General features: G+C 42.4%; 1 protein-coding gene across 8 annotated transcripts in view; it reads left to right on the top strand.

Moving 5' to 3' along the window:
- The window catches only part of BCAS3 (BCAS3 microtubule associated cell migration factor), a 296812-nt gene that overhangs the window by 178058 nt on the left and 94057 nt on the right, over positions 1–24697 (top strand). Inside the window, exon 24 of one of the 8 annotated variants that reach the window (XM_054287012.1) lies at positions 18156–18304. The exons of the other annotated variants lie outside the window; for them this stretch is intronic. Coding sequence (XP_054142987.1) covers positions 18156–18160 — 5 coding nt within the window. The 3' untranslated portion in view covers positions 18161–18304. Of the gene's footprint in view, positions 1–18155; positions 18305–24697 lie in introns of those variants that run through there. 8 annotated transcript variants of the gene reach the window in all.

The raw sequence follows: 24697 nt of genomic DNA, 5'->3' as shown, positions 1-24697 counted from the left end.
CGCTGGCTGTGTGTGTATATTCACGTGGATGATATGAATCTTCTGGATTTGATCTTATCTCTTTTCCTCTTGGAAAAGAGCAGTAAAACAAGGTAATTTAAAACTACCTGAACACATCCTTCCACCTTACTGCAGGGCCCTGGAGTGGTAACCTCCTGACCCTGGGGTTACAGGTCTAGTGCTCTTTATCCACCCTGATTTCCCAGTATCTGCCCACTTCCTCCTGACATTGGAGCCTTGTTATATAAGGAAATTGGAAACACCAAGCAGCCTGTGCAGCAATCTCCTCTGCAGATAAGGGCACTGCTGCAAGAGGGCTGGTTTTAAATAGAAATGAGTACCCAGGCTATGGGGGCAGCTCAATTGGCTTTGCAGTGCCAGTTAGGAATGCATTTACTCAAGAAATTACTGTATATTTTTATATTTTTACACGGATACAGTCATTTGACTTTTTAAAGTGAAAAGCATACATTGAGACTTGTACAGCTCAAAAGAATGCACGTAAAAATCAGAATATAAAAATCAGTGTAGTTTGGAGAGGTTCTAATTCCATGAAGGATTGGCAGGAGGATTAATAGAAGTATTAATAAGCTGCTTGATTTCTTTTGTGGTTGCTTTCTCTATTTTTTCTCTTAACTCTTGCCTTGCTGAAGTGGGGTTTGGAAGATGAGCTCAGGTAAAAGCGTGTGAGTTCCATGGAAAGACTCTGCCTTGGAGGGGAAAAGAGAGCAGGGTTCCATCAAAGCCATGCAGTGTTGTTTCTTCTAAAGATTTTTGCTAAACTTCTGTCTTGACAGGGTTAATTTTTTTTTTTTTTGTTTAGTTTTGTGAAACAGAGCTCAGTAGTTGAGTGTGGAGTCTGAATGGGACAAGGAATTTAAAGCAGTAGATGGTGATGGTGTATCAAGTTAAAAACAGAGGCATGTGTTCTGTTGAAACCCCAAATTGCTCATTAAGACATCTGCATTGAAGGCTCTCTGTTTACAAAATAATAATAATTCAGATGGACAACAAAAATTAAGGTATATAAAGCTGAATAAGTGTAAGACACTGTCTGAGGGTGGCAGTTTTACTGCTGGAAACCCTCAGAAGTAACAATGAGAAAATCATTGTAAATTTGTATCTTTACGCTGTTTAATAGAAGCAGAAAGCAAATTTAAAGTATTTCAGGTATATTCCGTGAAGTGACAGGTAGGGTGTCCAGGACTGGTGACATGCACAGGATGAATGAATTGAACAATTTCAATTCCGCAATCCAGGTCACACCAACTTCCCTTCCAGGGCACACAGCCCACCTCAGAAAAACCTGAGCAGGTCTGGTTGTTCCTGCCTGTACCACACGTGGTGCTGGGAGCAGGGAGAGCAGGGAAATGTTCCTTGAGGCTGAGCCAAGGGAAGGGCAGAGCTGGGCTGAGCAGCAGTGATCTGCAGCTTCTCCACAAGGAGCAGGCAGCACCCGCAACAACGGCTCTCCATGGGAATGTCTGAGCCCTCCAGTCCCTTCTGCAGAGTGTTTCGGGACAGTTTTAGCATTGTTGGTAACAAATAAACAAATTCCAGTTCCTGGGATAGTCCCTAAATGTCTTGGAGACAGGAGAGGCACAAGAATATCCCAAATGAATATCCAATATTATCCTAAAGAAATGGAAGGAAGGGTTGTGTGCTAAACAAAATCATATCAGGCAGCCAGAGCTCTCCTCAGACATTGTGGCTGTTAAATAGTGCATTTATTGTCTGTTAATTAATATCTCTGGTTCTTGGAGCACAATTCTGAAGCACATAAGATGGATTAAGGGAGGTAAAATTTAACTTATGTACTGGCAGTTTGAAACATATTGTTGATTTAATCTCATTGAACTGCTCAACTGATCCATAGTACTGACCAAAACCTGCCCAGGAAGGACCAAAGAAGAAGAAAAGAATGAAAAATAAATACACAGTAGCAGACATGCCCAAAGCTTCGTGGAATGAGTAAATAAGAAGATTTCATAAAATGAAGCAGTAATTCCTTTCCAGAAGATTAACCAAATGGAAATGTTCAACATACAGGACTGGTTAATTAATAGTCAGGTCCATCAGTTCCCTGTAGGATTTTCCATTTAAGAAAGTCTCTCTTCTTGAAACAGAGCAGGTGAAATGATTGAAGTTGCACTACTGTGGCTTAATTATTTTAAGTCACTCTCAGGTTTATGGAGTACTGACCTAACCTCTGCTGCTCTCCTTTTCCTTGCCTTTAGGATAAATTTCCTCTTCCTAATGTTGCACTGATTGTAGAGTTTGTGTTAAATATGATCATATTCACATAGAAACTCCTGTTTCTCTAAGTGTAGTGCCAGGAGAATTAGTGCTTTGCCATGTGCATTTATATAATATTTCCTCAGTTTTTTATTATTTGGTGTTAACTTGATCCTTACAAGTCTCCTATAAATGTAACTTCACTCCTTAATTAGTCTTTAGCACTTCCCTGGAGGAAATTTTCTCTGTGAATATTTTTCCTTAGTAGTCATCTTTGGGTTTGAAGCAGCAAAACCAGTGAAAATAATAACCTGAGTGTAGCTTAAAGTCATTTCCTTCCTTTTCCTTGACACTTGAAATGCACACCTGCCCTGGAGCCCCTGGCAAAGGGGGACAGTGCAACTCAGGGGTGGCTGCAGGACTGGAAGTGCCTTTAAGGGCACTGTGAGTTTTATTGGCAAAATTGAAACTTTACCAACCCCCAAAACACCAAAAAAAATTTCTTAAGGGTTTGGTTGGGTTGGTGATAAGGAAAACCCTTCTAACCACACTGTGTTTGTCCAAAAGATGTAGAATTTGGATTCAGGAGTCATTTTAACTGAAACTTTTACTTTATAATAAAAAGTAGCAGAGTGAGGGCAAAAGAAAGAATTCATAGTGCAAAGCAGAAAGGGTAAAAGAAGAAACTGCCCCCCTCAAATGGAATATTTCTTTATTCCTTTTTTTTCCTCCTGTAGGAAGCAGGAGAACATTTAACTTTATCATGAAACTTCTCTGGCTTCATGGGGCAGTTCCTCTCTATGGTTTAACAGGCACTGAGCAAATTATTTCTTATTTAATCTCTCACCTCCCAGCAGTGCTCCTTCCAACTGCAGTGTCCCTTTTCTGCCACCTAAAGGAAGGAGCAGTGCCCCATGGGTTCTTCTCAAAAAGCAGAAACACTTTTCATCCCTGCACACCAACGTTTTTGTCCCTAATTCCTGACAGTGTGATCTTACAGTGTGGTGAGGAGAGGAGCAGGACACTGACAAAATTCGTCATAAACTGTCATTTAAACCCCAGCGTTTTAACACAGATAAGAAATTTCTTATTACATATAAGAAATTTGGAAGGAATTTTTTTTTTTTAAATCATGGTTGTCCAGCATACAGGCCCCAGTCCAGGAGAGCACTTAGGTCCATGCTTAACTTCAAACACGAGAGAGCTGAAGTCAAGTGTGTGCTCAAGTGTTTCCTCTGCATTCCCTGCCAGCCCCAGGACAGGGTTTGGGTCCTGCAGTAGCAGGTGAGTCATTCCATAAATCTCTCCATATTATGAAGTGATTGCATGACAACTTTTCAGCTCCAAATAACCATTTCTGGCTTTTTTGGCACCAGATGAATTAAGCTCTTGCTGTTCGTACGTGGATTTGCAGTGTCTGTGTTTAAAATGAGTGATTTCACCTCCTGCCTGTGCCAGTCCTCAGGTTTTTGGGGTTGTTTCAGTGTGGGAATTAAAAGCAGGAACTCAGAGCTCCATCCCTGTGATAAAAGGTCAGGCAGCACCAATTGCAGAGAATTTCTTGGTGATTTCACAGCTCTGTTGGTGAGCCAGACCCAGGTGTTGAAACGATCCAATGGATGAGTGTGTCACCCTGGCACAGCTCCCCGTTGGAAACCCTGCAGGTTCTCCCTGCTTTCCAAGGGTTGCGTTGGTTCTGAGCTGAGGTTTGGGACGTGCAGGAGGGGCTGAGTGTCCCCGCCCTGCCCCAGCTGGGCTTTTGGCAGAGCGTCACCGCCGCTGTTAAACACGCTGACCCCGCTGCCTGTGATTTACTAACTGTTTTACAAACATTTCCTCACTCTGTGGGGTTTGATATGTTCCCCATCCCCAACAGCTCAGCAGAGCCACTCAGCCACCGAGCCAAACCTGCCTTTGTTTACAGCTTTGCCGGAAATTTTCGCAGGGAAAAAAAAACTTTCTCCTTTTCCAATGTTTTATTTTTAAGTCAACACTTTTCTATGGTTTATTTGTGCAAAGCAACATTTGGGTACAAGGTATTGCACCGTGTCCAAGTGGGAATTGCTGCCTTTCTAAAAATAAATGGGGGGTCATGTGAACCAGTGCAGAAAAATCTGAAGATACCAAATATTACAGGACCTTTACATTTGGTGGTTCTTTTTTCCATAATATTCTGGGCCTGGATTTTTCTGAACTTTTTTTCCCACATTAGTTTCTATAATAGAGCATAACGTAAAATGATGAAACACAGGAAGGAATCTTCTTTTAAACAAAATTATCAGTGTTAAAAATAACAGTCCTATTTTCCCTCAGTGTGCATTTTTTTTTCTCTTATAAAGGCTTTATTTAGTACCCTCGTTATTAGATATACCCAAAGAGTCCAGTAATATTTAAGTGGCATTTTTATTTCATTAAAGGCTTAATTTTCCTAAATGCTAATTTGCCTCATGTGCCTTGAAGTCCCACAGATTTAATTTCACGTTTTGGGCAGGGAACTTGAAACTTGGGATGCTTTGGAGAAGGAAATCAGGCAGCTGTGCCTGGTCCTTGCGTTGAAACTTAGTGCAAATTAAAATTAGAATGGGATGGGAATGTTTTTATTAAATGTTTTCACAGTGGAGATATGTTTCATGGAAATGGCCTTGCTGTGATGACAGTTTCTCAGGGTCAGGGTGGAATTTCTAGGGAAAGAGGAGACAAGAATAACCTGGGCTGCCTGGGGAGGGCACGAGGGCTCCTCGTGCCCAGGTAGACACATGCTGCTCCCAGAGTGGGAATTTCTCTCTGTTCCCTCTTTTCCTATTAAAACCTACATTTATTTACCATATTTATAATTCCTATATTTATAATATATTTGCTAATGCTGCTGGTTTCAGCAGCAGGACAGACATACTGCCCTACAGAAAGTCCCTTTCAGCGTTCTCAGTTCTGAAATATCATTTCTCTCTGGTGTTTCAGAGTAAGGAAATAAAAAAAGCTCATTTATGGAATATTTTTTTGTAAATTGGCAATTGATGGTGCAAAAGGCAAAGACATTAAGGGCAGGTCGTGTCCTCTGTACAGATCACTCAGGACTGGGTATTGAATTTAAATCTGGTTCCAAATGAGAATTTAGTTTTGTTTTCAGTCCTGATCAGTTTGTTCTTTGAGCTGAATCCCACTGAATGCATGTTTTCAAGCCTAGATGAAAAATAAATGTTTTCTTTACATTTTACTGATTGGTGAAGTAAAATTTAAATGACCTGGAGAGGTGTTGACATTGAGCTCCTGCTCAACAGGAATGGATATTGTTGAAATACCTCCTTGCTCTGGTTCTGTTTCTGTCCTGTGGCTATATTACATATATTGCATTTTTAATCCTGTGAAATACAAGTGAATTAGAATTCTAAATCTTCCTTTTAAATGCATTAGATTATTAATGCTGTTAAAGGAAATACCCACAAATGGAATTATTTCTGGAGAGTTTGTTTGCTTGTTTTAATCGCCCAGAATCACTCAGGCATTCAAAGGGAATTTTCTGTGCCAGGCTACCAAGTCAAAATAAGAGAAAGAACCTTCACCAAAGGGAAACAAGCTTTAGATACTGATGAAAAATACTTTGAAAACACTTTTTGTCTGGAAATTATAATTATTAATGTCATGTCTGTTATTTAATGCCAGTGTTATGTTGAAAGCTAGGAGGAAATGGGTTTGGATGCTGAAGTAAATTATTATTTACTTCATGCAAATTACATAAATTCAAGAAAGTGAACTAGCCACGTGTGGGAAATATCACTGAATTTTCATCTTGGATTGTCCTTTTCCTTCTTTTTTTCCCCAGTTGTTGTGGTTAGCACAATGAATATTTACTGATGGATTCACTGGTGTGAGCCCTCTCAGGATTTGTTGAGTTTCTGTCTCTCTCTGAATATGCTTTTAAAATATTCCTTTTAAAATATTTAAATATTCCTTTGGAGGCTGTGGGACCTGACACGAGGAGAAGCAGAGCAGACAAACCAGCACCATCCTGCTGGATGTGCTGTATCTGATTTAAATCCACAGTTCTGCTCATCTCCATCACCCCAGAAATGAAGAGAACAACCCAAGAAATGCGTTTAGCAAAAGAAATTTCTGATTAATGATCTCTTATCAAATAGATGTCCCCACAGCAAGGAAGCAGGTACAAGTGCTGACCACAAGCGTGTTTCAGAAGGAATTTGGGATGGATCCTGACGGCAGAGAGGTGCAGGAAGGAGGAAAAGGAAAATGATCCAGTTGCTTGTCCCTACTGCTCACACTGCTGTGCACATGCTTGTGGTTCCAGGGGATGATATAAGTAGTGTGGAGTGGTTTTGTTGCTGTGGGAAAAGTGCTAAAAAAGGCTGGATCTCTTGTAGAGCTCCCATCCTTTGGGTATTTAATGTACAATTTCTGCTAAGGACACTCAGAATTATACCTCTGATACTAAATTGCTTAAATGTTGAAACATATGGTCCTGTGTGCTGTTCACTAGGAAACAACTGGCTGTTTCCAGGCTGCCAAATTCACATAAACTTGGGCTGTAGGAAGGGGGAATCTGCAGCAGCTCAGAGGATAAAAGAGGGGATTTTTACTGAGGAGCCAACCTGATGTAAGGAAAAATGCTAATTAAACTTAGTGCCATATATCGGTAACAGATAATTAAATGTTAATAGCTGAGAAGTTTTTCAATTAAAAGGGAACTGTTTGTGTCCTCTTGATTTCTTCAGGGGGCCAGGGCCGTGTCGCTGTCGTTTGTGGCGTTCCCTGCTACAGTAATCATTTTAATAAAATGCAATTATCTGCATAATTAATTTCTTTGACTGCTCTGCTGTGTCCTTCACTTGCAGAGGCCAGAATGTCAAAGATCAAGTAGACTGGAGAAAATAAAAAATTCACATTGTGAAAGGATATAAAAAATACTTGGAATTGCAATGCATTGGCTTCTATTTATCTCAAATGTCAAGGGCAGTGTAAAATGTATTTTTAAAATGTGTTTTTGTATGGTTTGAGCCCATTCTTGGCGTAGTTGTGAATCTAGAGGGGCCATTGTTCTTTGAGAGAGTTTGAGGGGGTTTCTTTGTACAAAGTGACAAAAAGAAGACTTGGAGTACTGGGCTGCCATTGTTCCTGTGCGGCGCTGTAAAATTTGATTTGAAATTAGGACCTCGGGGCAAGCTCTTCAATAGCCAGTTTTTATTTTCTGCCAGCATTTTAATCACTCTTGGGCTTAAAGTGGATGACCAACATAATGCCTCTATGTTTAATAGAACAGTTCATATCTTGAAGGCCAGTTAACTGAATTCAGGGATCTGTCATCTGCCCAACATTAGTCTTTTCTGTTTCCTGTCTATTTATGAAGATAGCTCTGCACTCCAGCCAGCTCTCAAAGAAGAGCAACTCTTTCTTTCTTTCTTTCTCTTTCCTTTTTTTTTTTTTTTCTTTTTTCTTTTTTTCCCCCTCTGAATTTCTTCTTTGCCATCTCTTTTAGTGATCCCTTAAAGGAGCCGGGCGGGCGCTGCAGCGTCAGGAGGGGAGGGACAGAGGGGAGAATCAGATTTCCCAGGGAAATGGGATGATGGAAGGGAAAAGTGGTACCTGAGCCTCGTGCACATCCTTGGGATTCACATTCAGGGATGTGTGAGGAGGGAAAGCAGGAAAACAGGGAGGAAATGGAGGCTGGAAAGAGCTGATGTCCGGGTCAGGCCGCGCTCAGGAGAACAAGAGGCTGCAGAATGTTTGGTCAGATTCCAGGGGTGGTTTGGTGTTGTTTGGGCACTCTGGATGGTTCATCCTGGCCATCCATGCCCATGTTTGCTGTGGGGAGGTGCCAGGCTGGTGGCAGCATGTGGAGGAGCTCAGTGTTGGATGTTCTGAGGGGACAGCACCAGGGACAGGTGACCTTGGTGTGCCCACAGGGAGATCCTTGTGCAGAGGAGGCCTAAAGAGGTGGAATTCAGGTTTAAAGCCATTTATTAAGTGGCAGGGAGCACACAGGAGGCTTTGCTGGTTTAGAAGGAGCTGCTGTGGGAGTTGGGATTTGTAGCTGTACCCAGCAGTGTCCTGCCCTGCCCTCCCTGGGCATCACACACGAGCTTGGTGGGCTGTCAGGGTGGTGACAAGCCAAGGTGACGTTTCAAACAGCAGCACTACAGTGCAAACTGCACTTTTCTAACAAAGACACAAGGACTGGAACAGATGTTCCCTCAAAAATTTGGTTTAGGTTGCTCTGTGAGTGCTGATTGTGACAGTGTGATTGGGAAAGGACTTCAGCCACCAGGCTGCTTCACACTGACCTCGGGTCATTAAATGGTGATGGTTTCTGATTGAGTTAAAGCTGAGCAAAGCTGACACAGAGTAGAAGGGAAAATTATTCATATCCCATTACTAATTATGATCTGTTGCACATAGTAAGCTGAAATTCAGGGTTGGTTTGCCAGAAATGAAACAACTTGGGGCACAGATTAGGATATTTCAGTCATAATCATCTGATGCCTTTGTTGTCTTTATTTGTCTGGAACCAACAGAATCCAGCTTGTTTTCCAGGCTGTCCCTTGTGCAGATGCAGGAGCAGAGTGGCTCAGCAGGGCTGGGGATCCAGGAGAGGTTAACATATTCAGCAGCATCAAGCAGAGCTTTTCATTCACGTTCAAATGGAGCTGTGTGGGTGGCTCCACAATGTGGGAAACGCTTTTCATTGAAGAATCTGAATATTTTGTAAGGAAGTGAATAGTTGCAAATAATCTTTTCTGTGACAGTGAAATAAAGAACAAATGAGCTATTCTCAGAATATACTGAAGCGTTACTGTCCTCAGTGACTTAACAGAGCTATACAGAAAAAAATATTCCAAACTTGACAGATTCATATCCTAATCTTTTGCTCCTTCATCAGGAGACTGTGTGGTTTGTGTAGCTGATACTGGTAAAAGCAGGAGTTAGAAGAAGACATTTGCTCCAGCACTGCATTTTGAGGAATACAACTCAATTTCTTAAATTATAAATGTCAGCGAGAACTCAACATGGGGCCCTACGGGCTGAGTACATCCCCAAGACACCCAGCAGCTTGTGTCTACCAGAATTTTGGCTCCTGGCAGGCCACTGAGGAGACTTTGGGGCTTCCTGTGAACGTATCAGAGCACTGCACAGCTGACCAGGGCAGTGTGGAGTCCCCATCCCAGCAGGGATTGAAGGGATGTGTGGATGTGGCACTTGGGGACCTTTCCTGGTGGCTTTGGCAGTGGAACAGTTGGGCTGGATGATCTTAAAGGGCTTTTCCAACCTCAGTGATTCCCTGCTAGAATGCAACAGTGACATTTTGCTGTCATTATTTTATTTAGGTGAAGTTTTCCCCTGGGTTTGAAGGACAGGACCAGACTTTGGGAGCCTCCAGATGAGAATCCACAGCCCTGCTTTCCTGCATTCCCAGCAGTGATGCTGCAGGGCTGAGGTGGGATTTACTGCACACAGAGAGCACTGCAGGAATTCAGGGCAGCTGCCACAGCCCCCTGTGCTGCTCTGTGTTCCCAAATAATGAAACTTGAGCAAGTGCAGGGGATCTCCAAGGCAGGGCTGAGTAGGTCAGCATCAGCCTCCCCTAAACGTGATTAACTTTATCCATCTCCTGGTGCATTTCTTTCCAATCCACTCCAGTGCTTGATTTAATTTTCCTTTTATGTAAACTCCCAAGATTTAGCTTCATCAGAATGATTGCAGGGATTCCCTGCTCATGGCTGGCTGCTCCCTGATCCCTCCAGGGCTTTCCTACCAACCCCTCCAGCCTGGTGCTGAGGGGGCAGAACTGCAGGGCATGGAAGAGCTGGGCTGGAAAAGTTGCTCAGAGAGGAAATCTGGTTGGAATCCTGCTTGGGAAAACGAGCAGCAGGTTGGATCTGCTGGGGAGGAGAGGAGCAAGCCCTGGGACTGGGGGCAGGATCTGTGCTGGGAGCCTGGGGGAGGTTTGTGCCTGTTTTCCTGAGCATCCTGTGGATTTGTGATCAGTAGATACTCTTCTTTTTATTTTTAATAATTAAATATCAGTTTTGAAATAATTTTAAACAGATTTTATAAAAACTGCAGTGTCTTTATTCTGAATTACCCATTTTACCTGTGCCCAGAAATGTACCATGTGCTACACAAGCTTTTAGCTGTTTTTACCTTTTCTAACAAGTTCAAAACCCAGCCACAATTGTTTTCAAGCTTTAGGAGGTTAATATTGTATAGACCATTTTAACCACCACTTTAAATTTGTTTTATCACCAAAAAAAGAAAAGAAAATAAGAAAGACTCCTGGCTTTTTCCACAATATTAAATCTATCATATCAGAGTCCTTTATTGAATATTTTATTGACCGTCTGCTTGCCCTGTGCTAACCTGCCTGACATCCAAAGTTTCTCCCTCTCTGGAGAGGCCACGTCAGTTCCCATTAAGCAGCTGAGCATGAATTTTCCCTTCTTATTTCCTGTGGATGAACTGCATCCCAGCAGGAGAACCCGGGCCCTGCTGCATCCCAGCGCCAGCAGCAGCTCAGGGTGGGCTCCACGCAGAATCCTCCCTTTGGGGCTGGCAGCAGCATTTTGGATAATTTTGCTTTCCACAAATGTAAAGGTATTGAAGAGGAAAATGTCTTCCCCTGGCAAGTTAATTACTTGACTTCTCATAGAAGCAAAGCTTGAAGGAAAAGGGAAGAGGAAAATGCATCTTGGGCTTAAATTAGGCGACCTGTGCAGGAACAGGGCATGATGTCCTCAGCTGTTGTAGTTTTAATTTCCTCAGTTAATTTTCCTAATTTTTTACTGTTATTAATATTTAATTTTAATTTCTGCACACCTTCCTTTTAAAATTATATAATATTTAAATCCTAAGTTTTCTGTTTACCTAAAAAACCAGAAAAAGGTGACACTGAGGGGTTTTATGGCCACACAAACCCTTTGCTTGCAGAGTTTGCTCTGGCTGGGCATCCTGCAGAGCTCTGTGCTGCCTTCCCAATAACGTGCCCGTGGTTTTTTGCTGTGCTGTGTGACATTTACTAAATAGTTTTAATATGGAATAGGTATAAATCTTTCATAATTCCTCAGCTGACATGGTTGAAATAATGGACAGTGGCATTATGTGCCTTCCTTCGTGTGCAACAATTGTTTGACAGACACTGTGGCGTCTCTGAGCAAAGCATCCAGGGCAGGGGAAAAGAAAATTTTCCTCCAAGCCATAAAATATTTTAGGTCACTTTTCATAGTGTATTATTTAATTATTTTTTTTAAAACAGAATCTCAAAAAATTTAGAAAATTTGTTTTCCTTCAAGGAATAAGAATGTGCACAGGAGCTCACAACAGGACAACTCTACCTGAGCTTTGCTATGCTTGGAAAGCTCTCTGAAAATAAAAAGCAAATTGGGAAGAAAAGGTTGTTAGATTGTGTTTTTAAGGGTAATGTCACTGTGGTGGAGTTGGAGGGGTGAACAAAGTTGGTTCAGATTTTATCTCTGAGACTGCAGTGTGTTGGCAGAAACATGTGTTTAACTCAAAATGCAACAAAAAATGGAAGAAATTTAATTTTTTTGTGATTATGGAGGTCTGTGGGGAAGGCTGCTATTCTTGGGACGTGTAAGGCAGCTTTGGGTTTTTAATGCCTTTCTTTCCCATACTTGGTGTCAGATGTTGTAACTTAATTTATTTTCCCATTAGCTTTTGCTAATGATACTAAAACTTCCTTTAAAAGCTTTCCTAATTAATGATCTTCTTGCACCCAAACAAAAACTATATTGTCTTTGAGAAGTGCCTGAGTATTTTAAAAACAACAGGCTGTTGGTAGGTTTTATTGCCTCATGAATTTAGGGTCAACACACCTATTATTTGCCAGAGTTAATTTGTGCTGGGTTATTGACTGTCGGCTTGTTGGGGATATCTGACTCTTGTAAAAGTTACACTCATCTCAAATGGTTGTAATTTTATTCTTGGTGCTCTGGTGCCACAATATTTAGCTCATAAAAGGAGGGGAGCAGTTGTACAAAGGCAGGTATTTAACTTCAGGCTCGTGAGAGAAGTTGTCATTACTCTTTGTATTCCTTCTCCCTAACACTGAGTGGTTTTAATTTTATTTTAGGTAAGGAAAGGGGAAAAGACAGCTTTGTTAAAATCATAAGACATGTAAAAAGTACAAGATACTTCGTTTCAGGATTTGTAGGTTTTTAATCTGCTTTTCAGGTGGCTCTGTCTGAGCTCAGGGTTTGTCTAAGAGGAATTTTGGCCATTTGCAAAGGGTTCAGTGTCACTAAAATAACCAACTCCCTGCCAAAAAGGTGGGAGAGCTCAGTTTGATGTAGAACTTATGTCAAGGTGAAAATATCCCCCTTGGACACTCCAAGCTGGAAGCGCAACAGATAGCAAAGCTGGAAGTTGGTTTAAAAATCCCCTAAGAACCCATCCCTTTTGTGTTTCCAATTCAGAATTAAACAGGGGAATTGTTCCTTCTGGTTTCCCAAGTGTCTGCTTCCATCCCAAATCTGAGCCACATGTCCTTGTGGGGTGAAAATCAGAGTTTTCTGTAGGGCAGCCTTGAAATGCACAGTGCCCAGCCCAAAGGCTCTGCTGTGCCTCCTCTCCCAACTGCAGTGGATCAAAAGTTCCTCAGCAGAATCCAAATTAGCACCAGGAAGTCATGATCTGTAATGTGGGAGTTGGAAAAAATCCATTTATTCTGCAGGGTGCACTGGGAAATCACATGTTCCTGTGTAGGAAATTCAGGAGTGCTGAGCTTGATCCTTTATCCCAGTGTTTTCCCAATTCCCTTTTTTTTAATGCTCAAATATGTTACTATTCCTTTGCTTCATTGTGGGCTGACAGAAACAATTCAGAAATATTGCTGGGCATGCTGGATGTGTGCAGATGCAGGAGCTGGTTCTGAGACCCTTGGCACAGTCACTTCCTATTAAAAATGGGGGATTTTTCTGACCCCCTAACCCAAACACTGCTGAGCAGGTGACAGTCTGAGTCCTTGCTTGATTTCCAGCAAGCTCTGGCTCTCTGCAGTGGAAATCTATTGCATAAAAACATCTGAGACTGGTTTAAGTCAGGTTTAGGAGTTTCCCTGCCTGCCACAGCCACCCTGAGGAAGCACCTAAGGAATTAAAGCATCCCTGCTTGTCCTACATCCACCTGATCGCTGCTGTGGCTGCTTCACAAATAACCACCCCAATCCTTCCTGAGGAATTTTTGTGTGTGTAACTTTTAAAACTGGAAAACCAGGAGCTGGCTCTGTTTGTTTTCTCACGAAATTGTAGCCAGAGCAGTGAATTCATAGCTGAGCTCTTACTCAGTGGCTACTGCATTATAAATAACTCTTCACCTTGGCCCTGCTTCTGCAGCCATTACTCACTGTGAGTAGCCCTTACCAGCACGGAGTAGCAGAGCAGGAGATGATCCTGCTGGCATTACTCACAGTTTTACTCACTGTTTTCAAACAAGGAGTTTTCCTCAAGCAGTGGCAAGTTTTCCTACCTGCTAAAACTACACTTGCAGAAATTATCCCAAGGAATTAATACTGAAAATAAAAATTAAAGCAGGGAAAAGTGGGGAGAAACTCTGTCCTGGGATATTTGGCAGGGTGAATGCCTGAAAGTGGTGCTGTGTATTTTCCTTGGACTCTGTCAGGAGCAGCTCAGGAGCTCTGCTGGGAGAGGCATCACCTCACCCCTTCCCCTCAGCATCACCCTGCTTTGCTTTCAAAGTGTAAATTAACTTAAAGCTTCAAAGCTTTTGGGAAAGGTTCCAGACCTGAGGTCATCTTTCCTGGGTGGTTTATTGGCTGCCCTGTGTTTGCCCACATCTCCAGCGTTTGCCAGCTGAGGGAGTTTATGAAATTTTGATGCAGGAATTAGGTTGTTGCTCATCTTGTACCTTCTTGCTCATATTATTGACAGTACCGCTGAACTGCTTGAGGCAGATAGTATCTCAGTGATCACTGTGCTCTTTCAGCTCTCCTCTGCTGACAACATCAGAAGTGTTTTAACAGGGTTTTAATGGGCAGCCTCTGCAGCTCCTTGGAGGGTTGCAAATAGCTGCTGTGAAAAACCTTTTCTGCAGCTCTGAGCTGACGTGCCCTCCTTTCCTTCCCTTCCTTCCCTTCCCCATGCAGCTGCTGCCTGTCCCTGTGGCTGCAGCACTGCTGACAAATGCTCCTGAGCGGCTCCTGCATCTTCCAGGGGAGCTGTGAAACCTCTGGGCAGGGCAGGGAACCCAAATCCCTCCTCATCCCTTCCTCTGCATCCCCCAGACAGCAGCGCACAACCTGCACAATGACAACACACAGCTCCCCCTGGTTCTGTTACTCACAACATGTTTTTTGTGGTACCCTGAGCAAGATTTAACAATTCTGAAGCAAACAACGTTTAATTTTCAGCAGAAAACAGGATAGGATGGAATAAATCCCCCCTTTGCTCAGGACAAAGCCTTGGTTTGATGGCAGCAGTTTCTAGCTGAGTGGTTGCCTTGCTCTGCTTGTTACCAGAAATGAGGCTTGGAGAGGCTTTCTTTGCACTATGGAAAAGCTTTCTCCTCCCTATTTTGCTTAATATAACCATAATGTGCCCTTTATCACACTTCAACTTGAGTAATCCCAGTTTGGAAATAGTGCAGAAACACCCATGGGAAAAAGCACGAGAAATGTACATTACAAAAAACACACAGGCCAAGCTCAAAAGATCCACTGACATGTAAATTTAATTAAAAAATTATAGGTTTTCAATGAGGGCTTGTGTCTTCAATTTAGCAGTTTCCATGACTTCTCCAGCAAAAGTGTTTCTTTTTTGCATTCTTGGTGGAAAACACGCTGAGGGCTAAAACAGTCTCCAAGAAGAGTCTCTATTCTGTGTCACAGGGAAAAAATAAAATTACCCAAAATATGTACACTTGAAATAAGTAAGAAAAATATCCACTTTCCTGTTTTGTTTTATTTCTATCCTCTAACAAAAGTTAAACTTTCCAGTAACCAGCAGTGCATGAAAAAGCATGTCCTAACTGTGTGAATAAGCTTCCTTTAGATTGCATGTGCAAATTTTAGGGTAATTTTGTTCTTTCCATGAGAGATGTGTGAGACTGGACAAAATAGTGGTGAGTGGGTGAGCAGGAGAAGAGCTGATGGCCAAAGGTAGAGGCTCGTAATGTAAAATGTCACTATTCAAAGAGGATTCTAGCTTAAAGAAGGGAATCCCTAAATTTTAATATTGAAAATTAATAATTTATTCACCAACTGCATGTTTAAGGGAAGAAATCCCAGCAAGAGAACTTCACCTTCCTTGGTGTGATGTCCCAGGACCAAGGGGTGCCCAAAATTCAGAGATTCTCCTCAATGTCCTCAGCCTCTGAGGGAAAACAAAACTTGAATCTCCTGGCTGCTAAAACTTAAAAGAAAAAACCAAAGGTTTTTGGAAGTCAGCAGGATTAAATGCTTTTCTTAACTCTATTCTTCCATCCACTCTTCTCTAGCAAAGCCCTGTGCAGGCTGAACCTCTCAAATATCAGGGTATATAAAAGCCACTTCTGCTTAATGCCCATTATTTCAGCTTTTAATGCAGTAAAGGCAGTGGCTTTTGTGGTGCTTTCTTCAGTGCAAAGCAGCTGCTCAAAGGACCAAATCTTTAGGTTAAGAGAGAGGAAAAAAACCCCTTGTCTCTGGAATTTCAGCCCCTCAGTGGAGAAATGGAGATGTTCAGAGCAGAGCTGTGATTTTCACACTTTCTGCCTCCAAGCCTGTGGGTTCTGCTGCAAGTTGCAGCACTGAAAACCACTGTGGGTTTTGTTTCTCTAACTTAATTAATAAAAACAATTCATCAGTAGCTGATGCCTTTCAGAGTGGTTTTTCCCTGAGTCAGCTTACTGTGGAAGAGGTTCATTATAAATTACAATGAGCAAAACAAAAAGAAATAGGCAGAGTAAAAAAGAAATAGGCAGAGTAAAGCTTTGGACGTGGTGGGCTTCTCTTAGAAGAGTTTATTTGAGGAAACTTGTAGCCAAAATGCTTCATTCTCATTTATACACATTGTTCCATGTCTAAAATTAAAATGAAAAAGAGTTGCAATGAGCAAGAGCAGAAGGGATGGAAGGAAAGGAGCCAGAGCTGCTTTAGACTTATTTTTATGCAGATTGTTTGTCACCTGTGCTGGTTCAGTGGCTGCTTTGAAGTTAGTCTGGCATTAGTGTTGTGCCTTAGGCAAGGTTGTTTGCTGCCTCCCTGTCCATGTTATTTCACTTGCTTTTATGTTCCCTTCTATCTCACAGATTGGCTCTGCCAATTTGGATGTAATTGGATGAAACTTGGCTTTTGGTTTTATCCTGGAGCTTTTGCTCACACCAGCAGAAAGAACCTTGGTGGATGAAAGGCATTGGTTTGGCCTGGTCATTCCTGAATTTCCCATAAACAAAAATTAATATTTCTAATCTTGTTTCTTAACACGTTCTAAACATGATCAAAACCAATTAAAAGTCAGAGGGTCAGACACATTCATTCAGAAGGGGGAATCTGGTGTAATGATGCCTCTGATATTGGATTCCTTGGTCCTGGAGGTCTTTCCCAACCTCAATGACCCCAAGGCTCATCTGGATGCACAAAGTGGTTCCAGAGGATGTGTGAGGATCTGCCTGGCCTGTGGGTTTGGGCTGTGCAGGATCAATACAGAGAATTAAGGCATGAATTCATCACTGCAGCTTTTCTTGAACATCATGGAACAGGAACCAGCCTGCATTTGCACAGGTTATGTCAGTGCTTGAATCCTCCCTGTCTCCTTTCCTTTATTCCCAAATAAGATTTTGTCCCACCTGTCTGGGGCCAGGCAAGGTGCTGCATAGCCAAGGGCACTTCCTTCCTTCAGGGTTGAAGAGTTCCCTTAAAAACATACCCTGTGTGTAACTCTGGGTTCAATCACCCAAAATAATGGCTGAAATTTCCTTATGTTGCCCATGGAGAAAATGTAAACTGCAAATTAAAAAAAAAAAAGAGGGAAAATGAAATGTCTCTTGTGCTTCCCTGAGGTTCCCAGGTCCAGGGCACAGCACCCATCACCCCAGGAGCCCAGGCCAAGACCACAGGGACAGACTGAGGCTCTGGGTCATTGTAACATCCATTTGCATTTATGGCCAGATTCTGAAGGGTGTTAAATGTATAAAATATCTGTTTAAGTGATGTGTTTGAATCTCCATGTCACTCCACTGTTGTTTTCATGATGATGTGCTTAGGTGGGAACAAATTGAGCTTGTAGGGAAGTTTAGGGAAGATAAAATTTAGGATGCCTTGAGCTTTTTGAGATGGATTTGGCAGCAGGAGAGGCAGAACTGGAGTGGGGCTTTCCTTTCCAGTTATTTACCTGCACCGTGGGCCAGGCAGGTACAAAAGGGAGATGTCAGTGAGCAGCTGGAGGCTGTGGCAGAGGTGAGGCTGTCCCTGTTGCGGCTGTGACCATCCCAGACCTCTGCCATGGCCCTGTGTTCTCCAGGGGCTGTGTTCTGCAGCTCATCCTGCTGTTCCAACTCCAGTCACATGCTGCAGAGCGTTTTAGGCAAATTCTGTGTAAGCAGCTGTCGGATGGGAACTATCAAAGCTCAGTTTTGTTCCTGGAGCTCTCAGAATATTCCTCATGGGTTCCTGGGGCTGGAAGCAGTCATGTGTGGCAAAGCCACACTGCCAGGCTCCTGTGCTCTGGAATTCAGAGGGGAATGAGGATCCTGTCCCTTCATTTACTTCCATTGCTGCCTCTTCCTTTATTAACATGTACTGAGATCTTACAGTTGTGGAACTGGGCAGCTCCTTTCCAAAATACAACGCAAAATATTCACCCTGTGCCACTTGTGAGCCTGCACCCTCAGTGACAGAATTGATTCAGTTGGTGCTGCTGCACTTTTAATGTTCCCTTTTATGTTCATGTTTGTTCCAACAGAGTGACCACTAGCACAGACGACTTGAACTTGTATCACCCGCAAACTGACAACGCTGGAGCCACCAGTTTGTCATTATCCCTCCTAGTGTATCTGATTTAATTTTGCAACACTGGATTAATTCTTAAAATTGCAGTGCTTTTTGCTCGTTAATGGTCAGTAAATGATTCGGGGTGGGGGGGGGAGGGTTGGTGGGGGAATGGAATTCATCAGTTTTGCAGTCGTTTTAATTCTTCTCGTTTTAAGTTGTTCTATAAATATGTCTTTATGGATGTAGTTTTACTAGCTTAAAAACATCTAATTGAAAACAGTTGCTTAAATCTCTTTGGATCAAGGAGGCAGTAATAAGCAAAGAGAGTATCTTATCCCTGCAATCCAGAAACGCTTAGTGACTGGTATACTCAGTGCATGTGTAATCAGCTTCTTGTTTCATCTAAAAACCTTAGCTCTTTTGGTGTGATTTAGTACTTCCCCAGCAGCATGGTTTCCCTTGTCTGTAAGATTATCAACGAGTGAAACAAAATATATAAACCAAAAATGGCCCAAGAGACAAAAGTGTTCTGAGACCTCTCTGGTTCCTCCGTGCCCTCTCGTCGTGGGGCTGCTGTGTCCCGGCCTCCATTTGAGTCTTGTAAATTAACATTTTGTTGTACATTATGTAATGTTATTCTTATCACTTAACCTCTGCATCAGGCAGGACTGATCTCTGCTATTTGGTAATGCCCCCCAGCAGATGAAGCCTCTCTTAGAGGAGATCAGCCTGGGCATTTCCCACTGCTGCTGCTGCTCGGGAGTCCCAGGGCTGAGAGCTGGGATGTGCCTCTGTGGGACTGCCCTGGGCACAGGGGTTGCTGCTGACATTTGGGTTTGGGACCTTGCCTGCTGTTGGTTTGATGTCAGAAATGTGGGTCCTTCCTGGCTGATGAGATGTAATGAGTGCAGATCCCCATGCACAGAGGGGGGATGCTTGCGTGATGTGAATGCTCTAAATTATGTTGTTAATATATTTAAACAAAAATTGCTGATGACCACTCTGGCTGCTGGCCTGTTTTTTCAAGGCTCCTACCTGCGCCCCTCTGGTTTGAAATGTGGTCCCACTTTCCAAAGGGATCCTCAGAAAGTGCCCCAGCAAAGCTCAGAAGTCTGTAAATGATCCCCGGCTCATTTCCAAGGGGGAAGCCAGGGAAAGAAAGGCAGTCTGTGCTGGGGGACAGGGAAGGAGAAACCAAAAGTGTTTCTTTATGCAAGTGGGAAGTAAAACAGGTTAAATTAGGTGAGATTTAGTGGTTTATTTTTTTAAACATCTGTGTTATTTATCTGAATCAGATTATCCACATGGTTCATTGTAATGTCTCATTAGGAGTTGTAATTAATGGAGGTGGTAATTTCATAAATTGCAAGCCCACTTTTAATAAGATTTCATGTATCCTATTCCTTAAGCAGGGAAACTGTGCCATGGACTTTACTCAGAAAGTTGTGTCATTTTCCTTTTTTATTTATTTTCCTTTGAAATGTCAAATAATTTCACACAAATCTATCAATCCGAAGGATTCAAGATCAGCGGTGTGGCAGCACCACAGGACTAAGGAGCACACACTTGTACGGCATCTGATTCTTTGTCCAGGGTTAAAACTCAGAGTTCAACCCCTGAAAATTCTTTTTCCAAGTCTTTGTGATAAGCAAGCAGCACTTCACACAAGGCCTTTGTTGGAAATCACCCGTGGTTGGGGCTTTAAGAAATGCCTGAGTGTGTTCTGCCCATCTAAAAGCCATCCATTACAAAAAATAATCAGGCATCCTTTTTTTTCTCTTGTACATTTGTGTCATTCTGCGAATCAGAAGCATTTTGTGTGCTAAGGGCAATGTGCTTTGCTTTTGGAATTCCTGAGTTTCACTGAAACCCTGGGGCACAGTTTGTTCAGGAGACCTGAGGTGACCTGAAAATGGGAGCTGCTGGGTCCCTTTGCTGCTTAGCAAGATCATTTTAAAGAGAAAGTGAAATGCGGTGTCCAGATTTAATGTGATAACATCATCATCCAAAGAGAAAAGCAGTATTTTTATATTAGCTGACCCATTGAAATCACATTCCTCTAAGATGGACAGTTTCCTCACTTGTAAATGACAAATCTCAGGTGGGGAAAAAAATTGGTGACTTTGCTGAGCTTCTGCAAGCAGGGCTGGGGCTGAAGAGTTCCTGTGGAGGTTTGGATTCTGTGTTGATGCTGAGCTCTCTGCAGGCAGGGAAAGGTGTAGGAGGAAGGAATATCTGATTTGGTTATAGGATAATGTGCTGTCCTGTTTGGGAAAGGCCTTTCCATTCTTCTGGACTGAAAATCTTCATTATTCCCCGACATCTCAGTGACCAACTGTCTATAAACACACTGAGTCTAAAAAATAATGAGGGGGGACCTGCTGCTTGTCCTTCTTTATTATTGGCAATTGGGTTTGAAATACCCTGAAAAATCTGTGTTTTCTAATATGAGGATAATTGATAAAAATTCCTTTCCATCTCATGAGAAGTTTAAGGAAGTTTCCTCTTGTATTTTTTGGTTCTCCTCATTTCCCATGGAAAGCAGGAAATGTTGTGTTTGAGCTCTTGAGCTGCTGTCTTGCAGTTTAATTCACCTTAAAATAATGAAGAATCTTTATTGCCATTGTCTTGGAGTTGGATTTGTTTCTAAACTCTAAATATTTGAGCTTCCCTCAGGGGAAGGGTGAATCTCTGTCTCCTCGTGGATAGAATGTGGTGAGAACCCTCTGCATCCCAAAATTCTGCCCATCCAGGGCAGCACATCCAATTCTGAGGTGCAAAACAAAATTCTGGGGAACTTCTGGGGTTTGCTTCCCTGTGAAGCATTTCCAGATGGGAAGGAGCAGCTCCCTGTTCCTGACTGGGGCCATTTCAGTCACTTTGGGCTGGGGAGGGGGCTTGGCCACTCTGTTTCCATAGCCTGAGCACAGATGGAATTTCACTGCTCTATCTGGAAGCTTCTCCTCCTCCTCCTCCCCCAGCCCTGCCATAGGTTGCTTGTCTCTTGAACCAAGACAAATTCCACTGCAAGTGTTGAAAAGTTCAGTTCCATTTCCAGGGGTTTTCAATGGTTCCTCCCTTTTCTTGCACGGTGGGTCAGGAACGTGTTAAAGCTGGTGGTAAAGTAATTTATGAAGGGCAGCTGGAGTTCAAAAGGTTCAAATATACAAGTTCAGTTCCAGCATCGTTTGGATCTTCACACCTCAGTGTCCCAACAGAGAAACTGGATACTGAGTTTTTACAGGTTTTACTGTAAAAACTGAGCCCTCCAGAACTTTTAGTAACTAATGGGTTTTGCAGGAGTGATTTGACTACCCTGGATGTCCATTAGCTGCTTTGCTTTGATGTCTTTGCTGGAAACCTAAATGGCTTTTACTTGCACTTTTCATTTTTTTACCAGTGTTTGCAGGAGATGTCTTTTGTATCACAGTAGCCGGTAGGGAAAAAAGTGATGTACTCAAAAATTGGAGGAGCATTTAATCACAGAATATCCTAACTAGAATTATTTAAACTGTGTGTTCTCAAGAAAGTTCCCATCTGCAGTCACCAATCCCGAGCTGAGCACATTCTGATTCTTGAATTCATTCTTTTCTGGTGGTGTTAAAATTGAATCCTCAGGAGCTACATTGTATTGGATCTATATTTCTCTCTTTTCCTTGCTTGTCCTATTTTATTACTGACAATTGGGTTTGAAATACCTTGAAAAATCTGTGTTTTCTAATAAGGGGATGATTGATTACAATACGTTTCTACCTCATGAGAAATTTAAGTTTCCTCTTGTATTTATTTGGCTTGGCATCATTAATTTCATGTATTATGCTGTTGCTATTAGAGGTGCACAACTTGATGGGCAACTCCTAAAAATATCTTGCTGATTTAAAAGAATTTTTCATCATTATGTTCTTCATGTGCCCCTTACCCTGAATTTGTCTATTTTCCATCACCAGTCAGAATTCACTTTGTACTCTAATATTAAGAGCAAACTTCGTGTTGCAAAATGATGCAGAATAAGGAAAAAACCTAGAAAAATCCTGATTTTCAGGGATATGTAACAATTCTGGGTGTATTGCATATGGAAAAGCTGGCACAAGAGCAGAGGAATGATCCAACCACTTCCACTTGGAGCAGGGGGCATGGGATGGGCTGGGTGTTCTCCCTGTCAGACAAGAGCTCAGGAGGAAGGAGGTGTTGGAGTGGTGTGGCTCCCCACACAAGGGTTTTATTTTGTGGTGGAAAATCTAATCTTTCCGAGACCATTTCTCTGGGGTCTGACTCTGAAGTCTGCTTTATATTGGGAGATTGGCATGAAATCCACAGCACTTAAGAGGATAAAGGCCTTTGTCTCCAAAATGTACATTTTTTTTGGAACTGTAAAGGCAGTGGAACAAGAAATGGTTTTAAGTGTATAATGTTAAGATTCAACCTTGTAATCCTTTCTCAAGTAAAAATATGTTATAGATCAATTTTATCAATTCCTGTATTTTTTCCATGTGTTTGAGAGCATTCACTTAAAAAAAAGGAACCTTCCACATTTAACTAAAAATTGGAGAATTAAAGAAGTTAATTACAGCCTATAAGGAAAAACTGTCACTAACCAGAGTGACATTTCTGGTTCCTCTGTAGGCACCATTTGATTTCTGGGAGAAGCATGGGAGACTTTAAAAGTCAATTCAATAAAATACCATTTCTCTTATTACCTTTCCTATTTGTATGGCCACTTTAAAGGACCCCAAAGCCTGTTTGTGCATGAGGACACTGGGCAGCTCCTCAAGGTGAATTAAATAATATTTTGAGAGCTGTTGTGCTGTAAATGACCTGCAGTGTTTGGAGCCTTCCTCTGCTTCCTTGGAATATTGCAGGAATATAAGAAATAGAAGAAATCATGGGAAGAAAAGAGGAGGGGAGAGCTGAGGGTGGGAGGAGGTGGCTCTGTCTCGGTGTGTGTGCAGTCCTCACTCTGCAAGGGGGCAGAAGGGACAAAATCAACAGAAGGAGTTTGAAGGGAATAAAAGGAGAATTCTCATTCAGTAAGTGCATTAGAAATGATCTCAGGTAAATAGATGGAAACAAGACCCCTGACTAATGTCAGTTCTGGTGGCACCACTGCCTTAAATCAGTTTACACGAGCCCAGGGTTGGGGCAGACTGGCTCAGATAAAGTTTTTAATCTGAATTTCCAACTTCCTTGCTTAGTATACTTAAATTTTATGTTTTCAACTTCATAGATTAATGTGCAACAAAAACAGAATTGCCACATGGAGAGAAAAGTGATAAAATAGGTCAGATGTCTGATGAGCTTTGATGCCAAACTGGATCCCATGGGTTGGATGGGATATTGGGAAGAATTCTTGGTCCTGGCACAGGTGCCCAGGGAAGCTGTGGTTGTTCCATCCCTGGCAGCGCCAATGCCAGGATGGACAGGGCTGGGAGCACCTGGGACAGTGGGAGGTGTCCCTGCCATGGCAGGGGTGGCACTGGGTGGGCTTTAAGGTCCCTAACAACCCAAATTATTTTGGGATTCTCTGTTTTTTTCCAAAAAGCCACTCTCATGGCTTCCCAAGAAGAACCACAGCCTGTGACATTTTACAAGGGAGTTTGCTCCCAAAATTCCTCACACATACAAACACACACAAGTATTTCTTCTGTTTGCACTCAGCCCTGGGGAAGGCAGCCCCAGCTTTGTGCCTGGCCCTTGTGCTTTGTGCAGCTCAGGTCTTCGACCAAGCAACAGAATTAAGAATTTTCTCTTCTCAAATGCCTCATTTTGCTCATTTTGACAGTTGGTTTGCTGGCCACTGTCTCAGTTCCATTCAGATGTCAGATTCAGAGCAGAGCATGGGCAGTGTGGGGTGCATTTTTGGGCAGGGAGCAGCAAAGGCCCTTGGCCATCCCTCCTGCAGCACTTTGAAGGCACCTCCTGGAGTCAGGCTGGAGTGCTTTTAAAGGGAGCCAGCATCACTTGGATGTGGCTGAGGTGCAGCAATTTGGGAATTGCTCCCAGCTGGTGGAGAAATGATTTCCAAGCAGGCTGGGTGGCTCTTTAACCATTCTTCCCAGTAGAAATAAGCTGAAATATATAGAAATTGTTGCTTTGACAAATAATCTAACGAGCCACTCAACTTGCTTTATGTATTGAATGTAGTTGCTTGACAGTTATTATTATTTTCTAATGATATTAAGTTATAAATTATTAACAAGTGTTTAATTTCAGTCCAAACAGACCCAACAAAAGGGATTTGTGCAGTTATGAATTGCAGCAAAATACAAAATTGTTGAGCTTTTAGTAAACGCAAACTTGGAGACCCTGGTTATTTCTCCCTCTTTCAACAGCCAGTCATGAAACTTTCTTGCCCTTTTCACCTTTAAACTTCATTTGAACTTGGAAAGAAGACTTGTGAATTGTGGAGGGGGGAGGAAAAAAGAAAAAAAAGAAAGAAAAGAAGAAGGGTGGGGGCTGGGGGGAGAGGAGCTCTGATTCTGTGTTACCGTAACAGTAATTCTGGCACAATAATCC

This window comes from Melozone crissalis, unplaced genomic scaffold (assembly GCF_028551555.1).
Source record: "Melozone crissalis strain CALT ecotype California unplaced genomic scaffold, PUWL_Pcris_2 ptg000057l_1, whole genome shotgun sequence".
NCBI classification, from domain to species: domain Eukaryota; kingdom Metazoa; phylum Chordata; class Aves; order Passeriformes; family Passerellidae; genus Melozone; species Melozone crissalis.
This window is presented reverse-complemented; position numbering and strand designations above follow the sequence as displayed.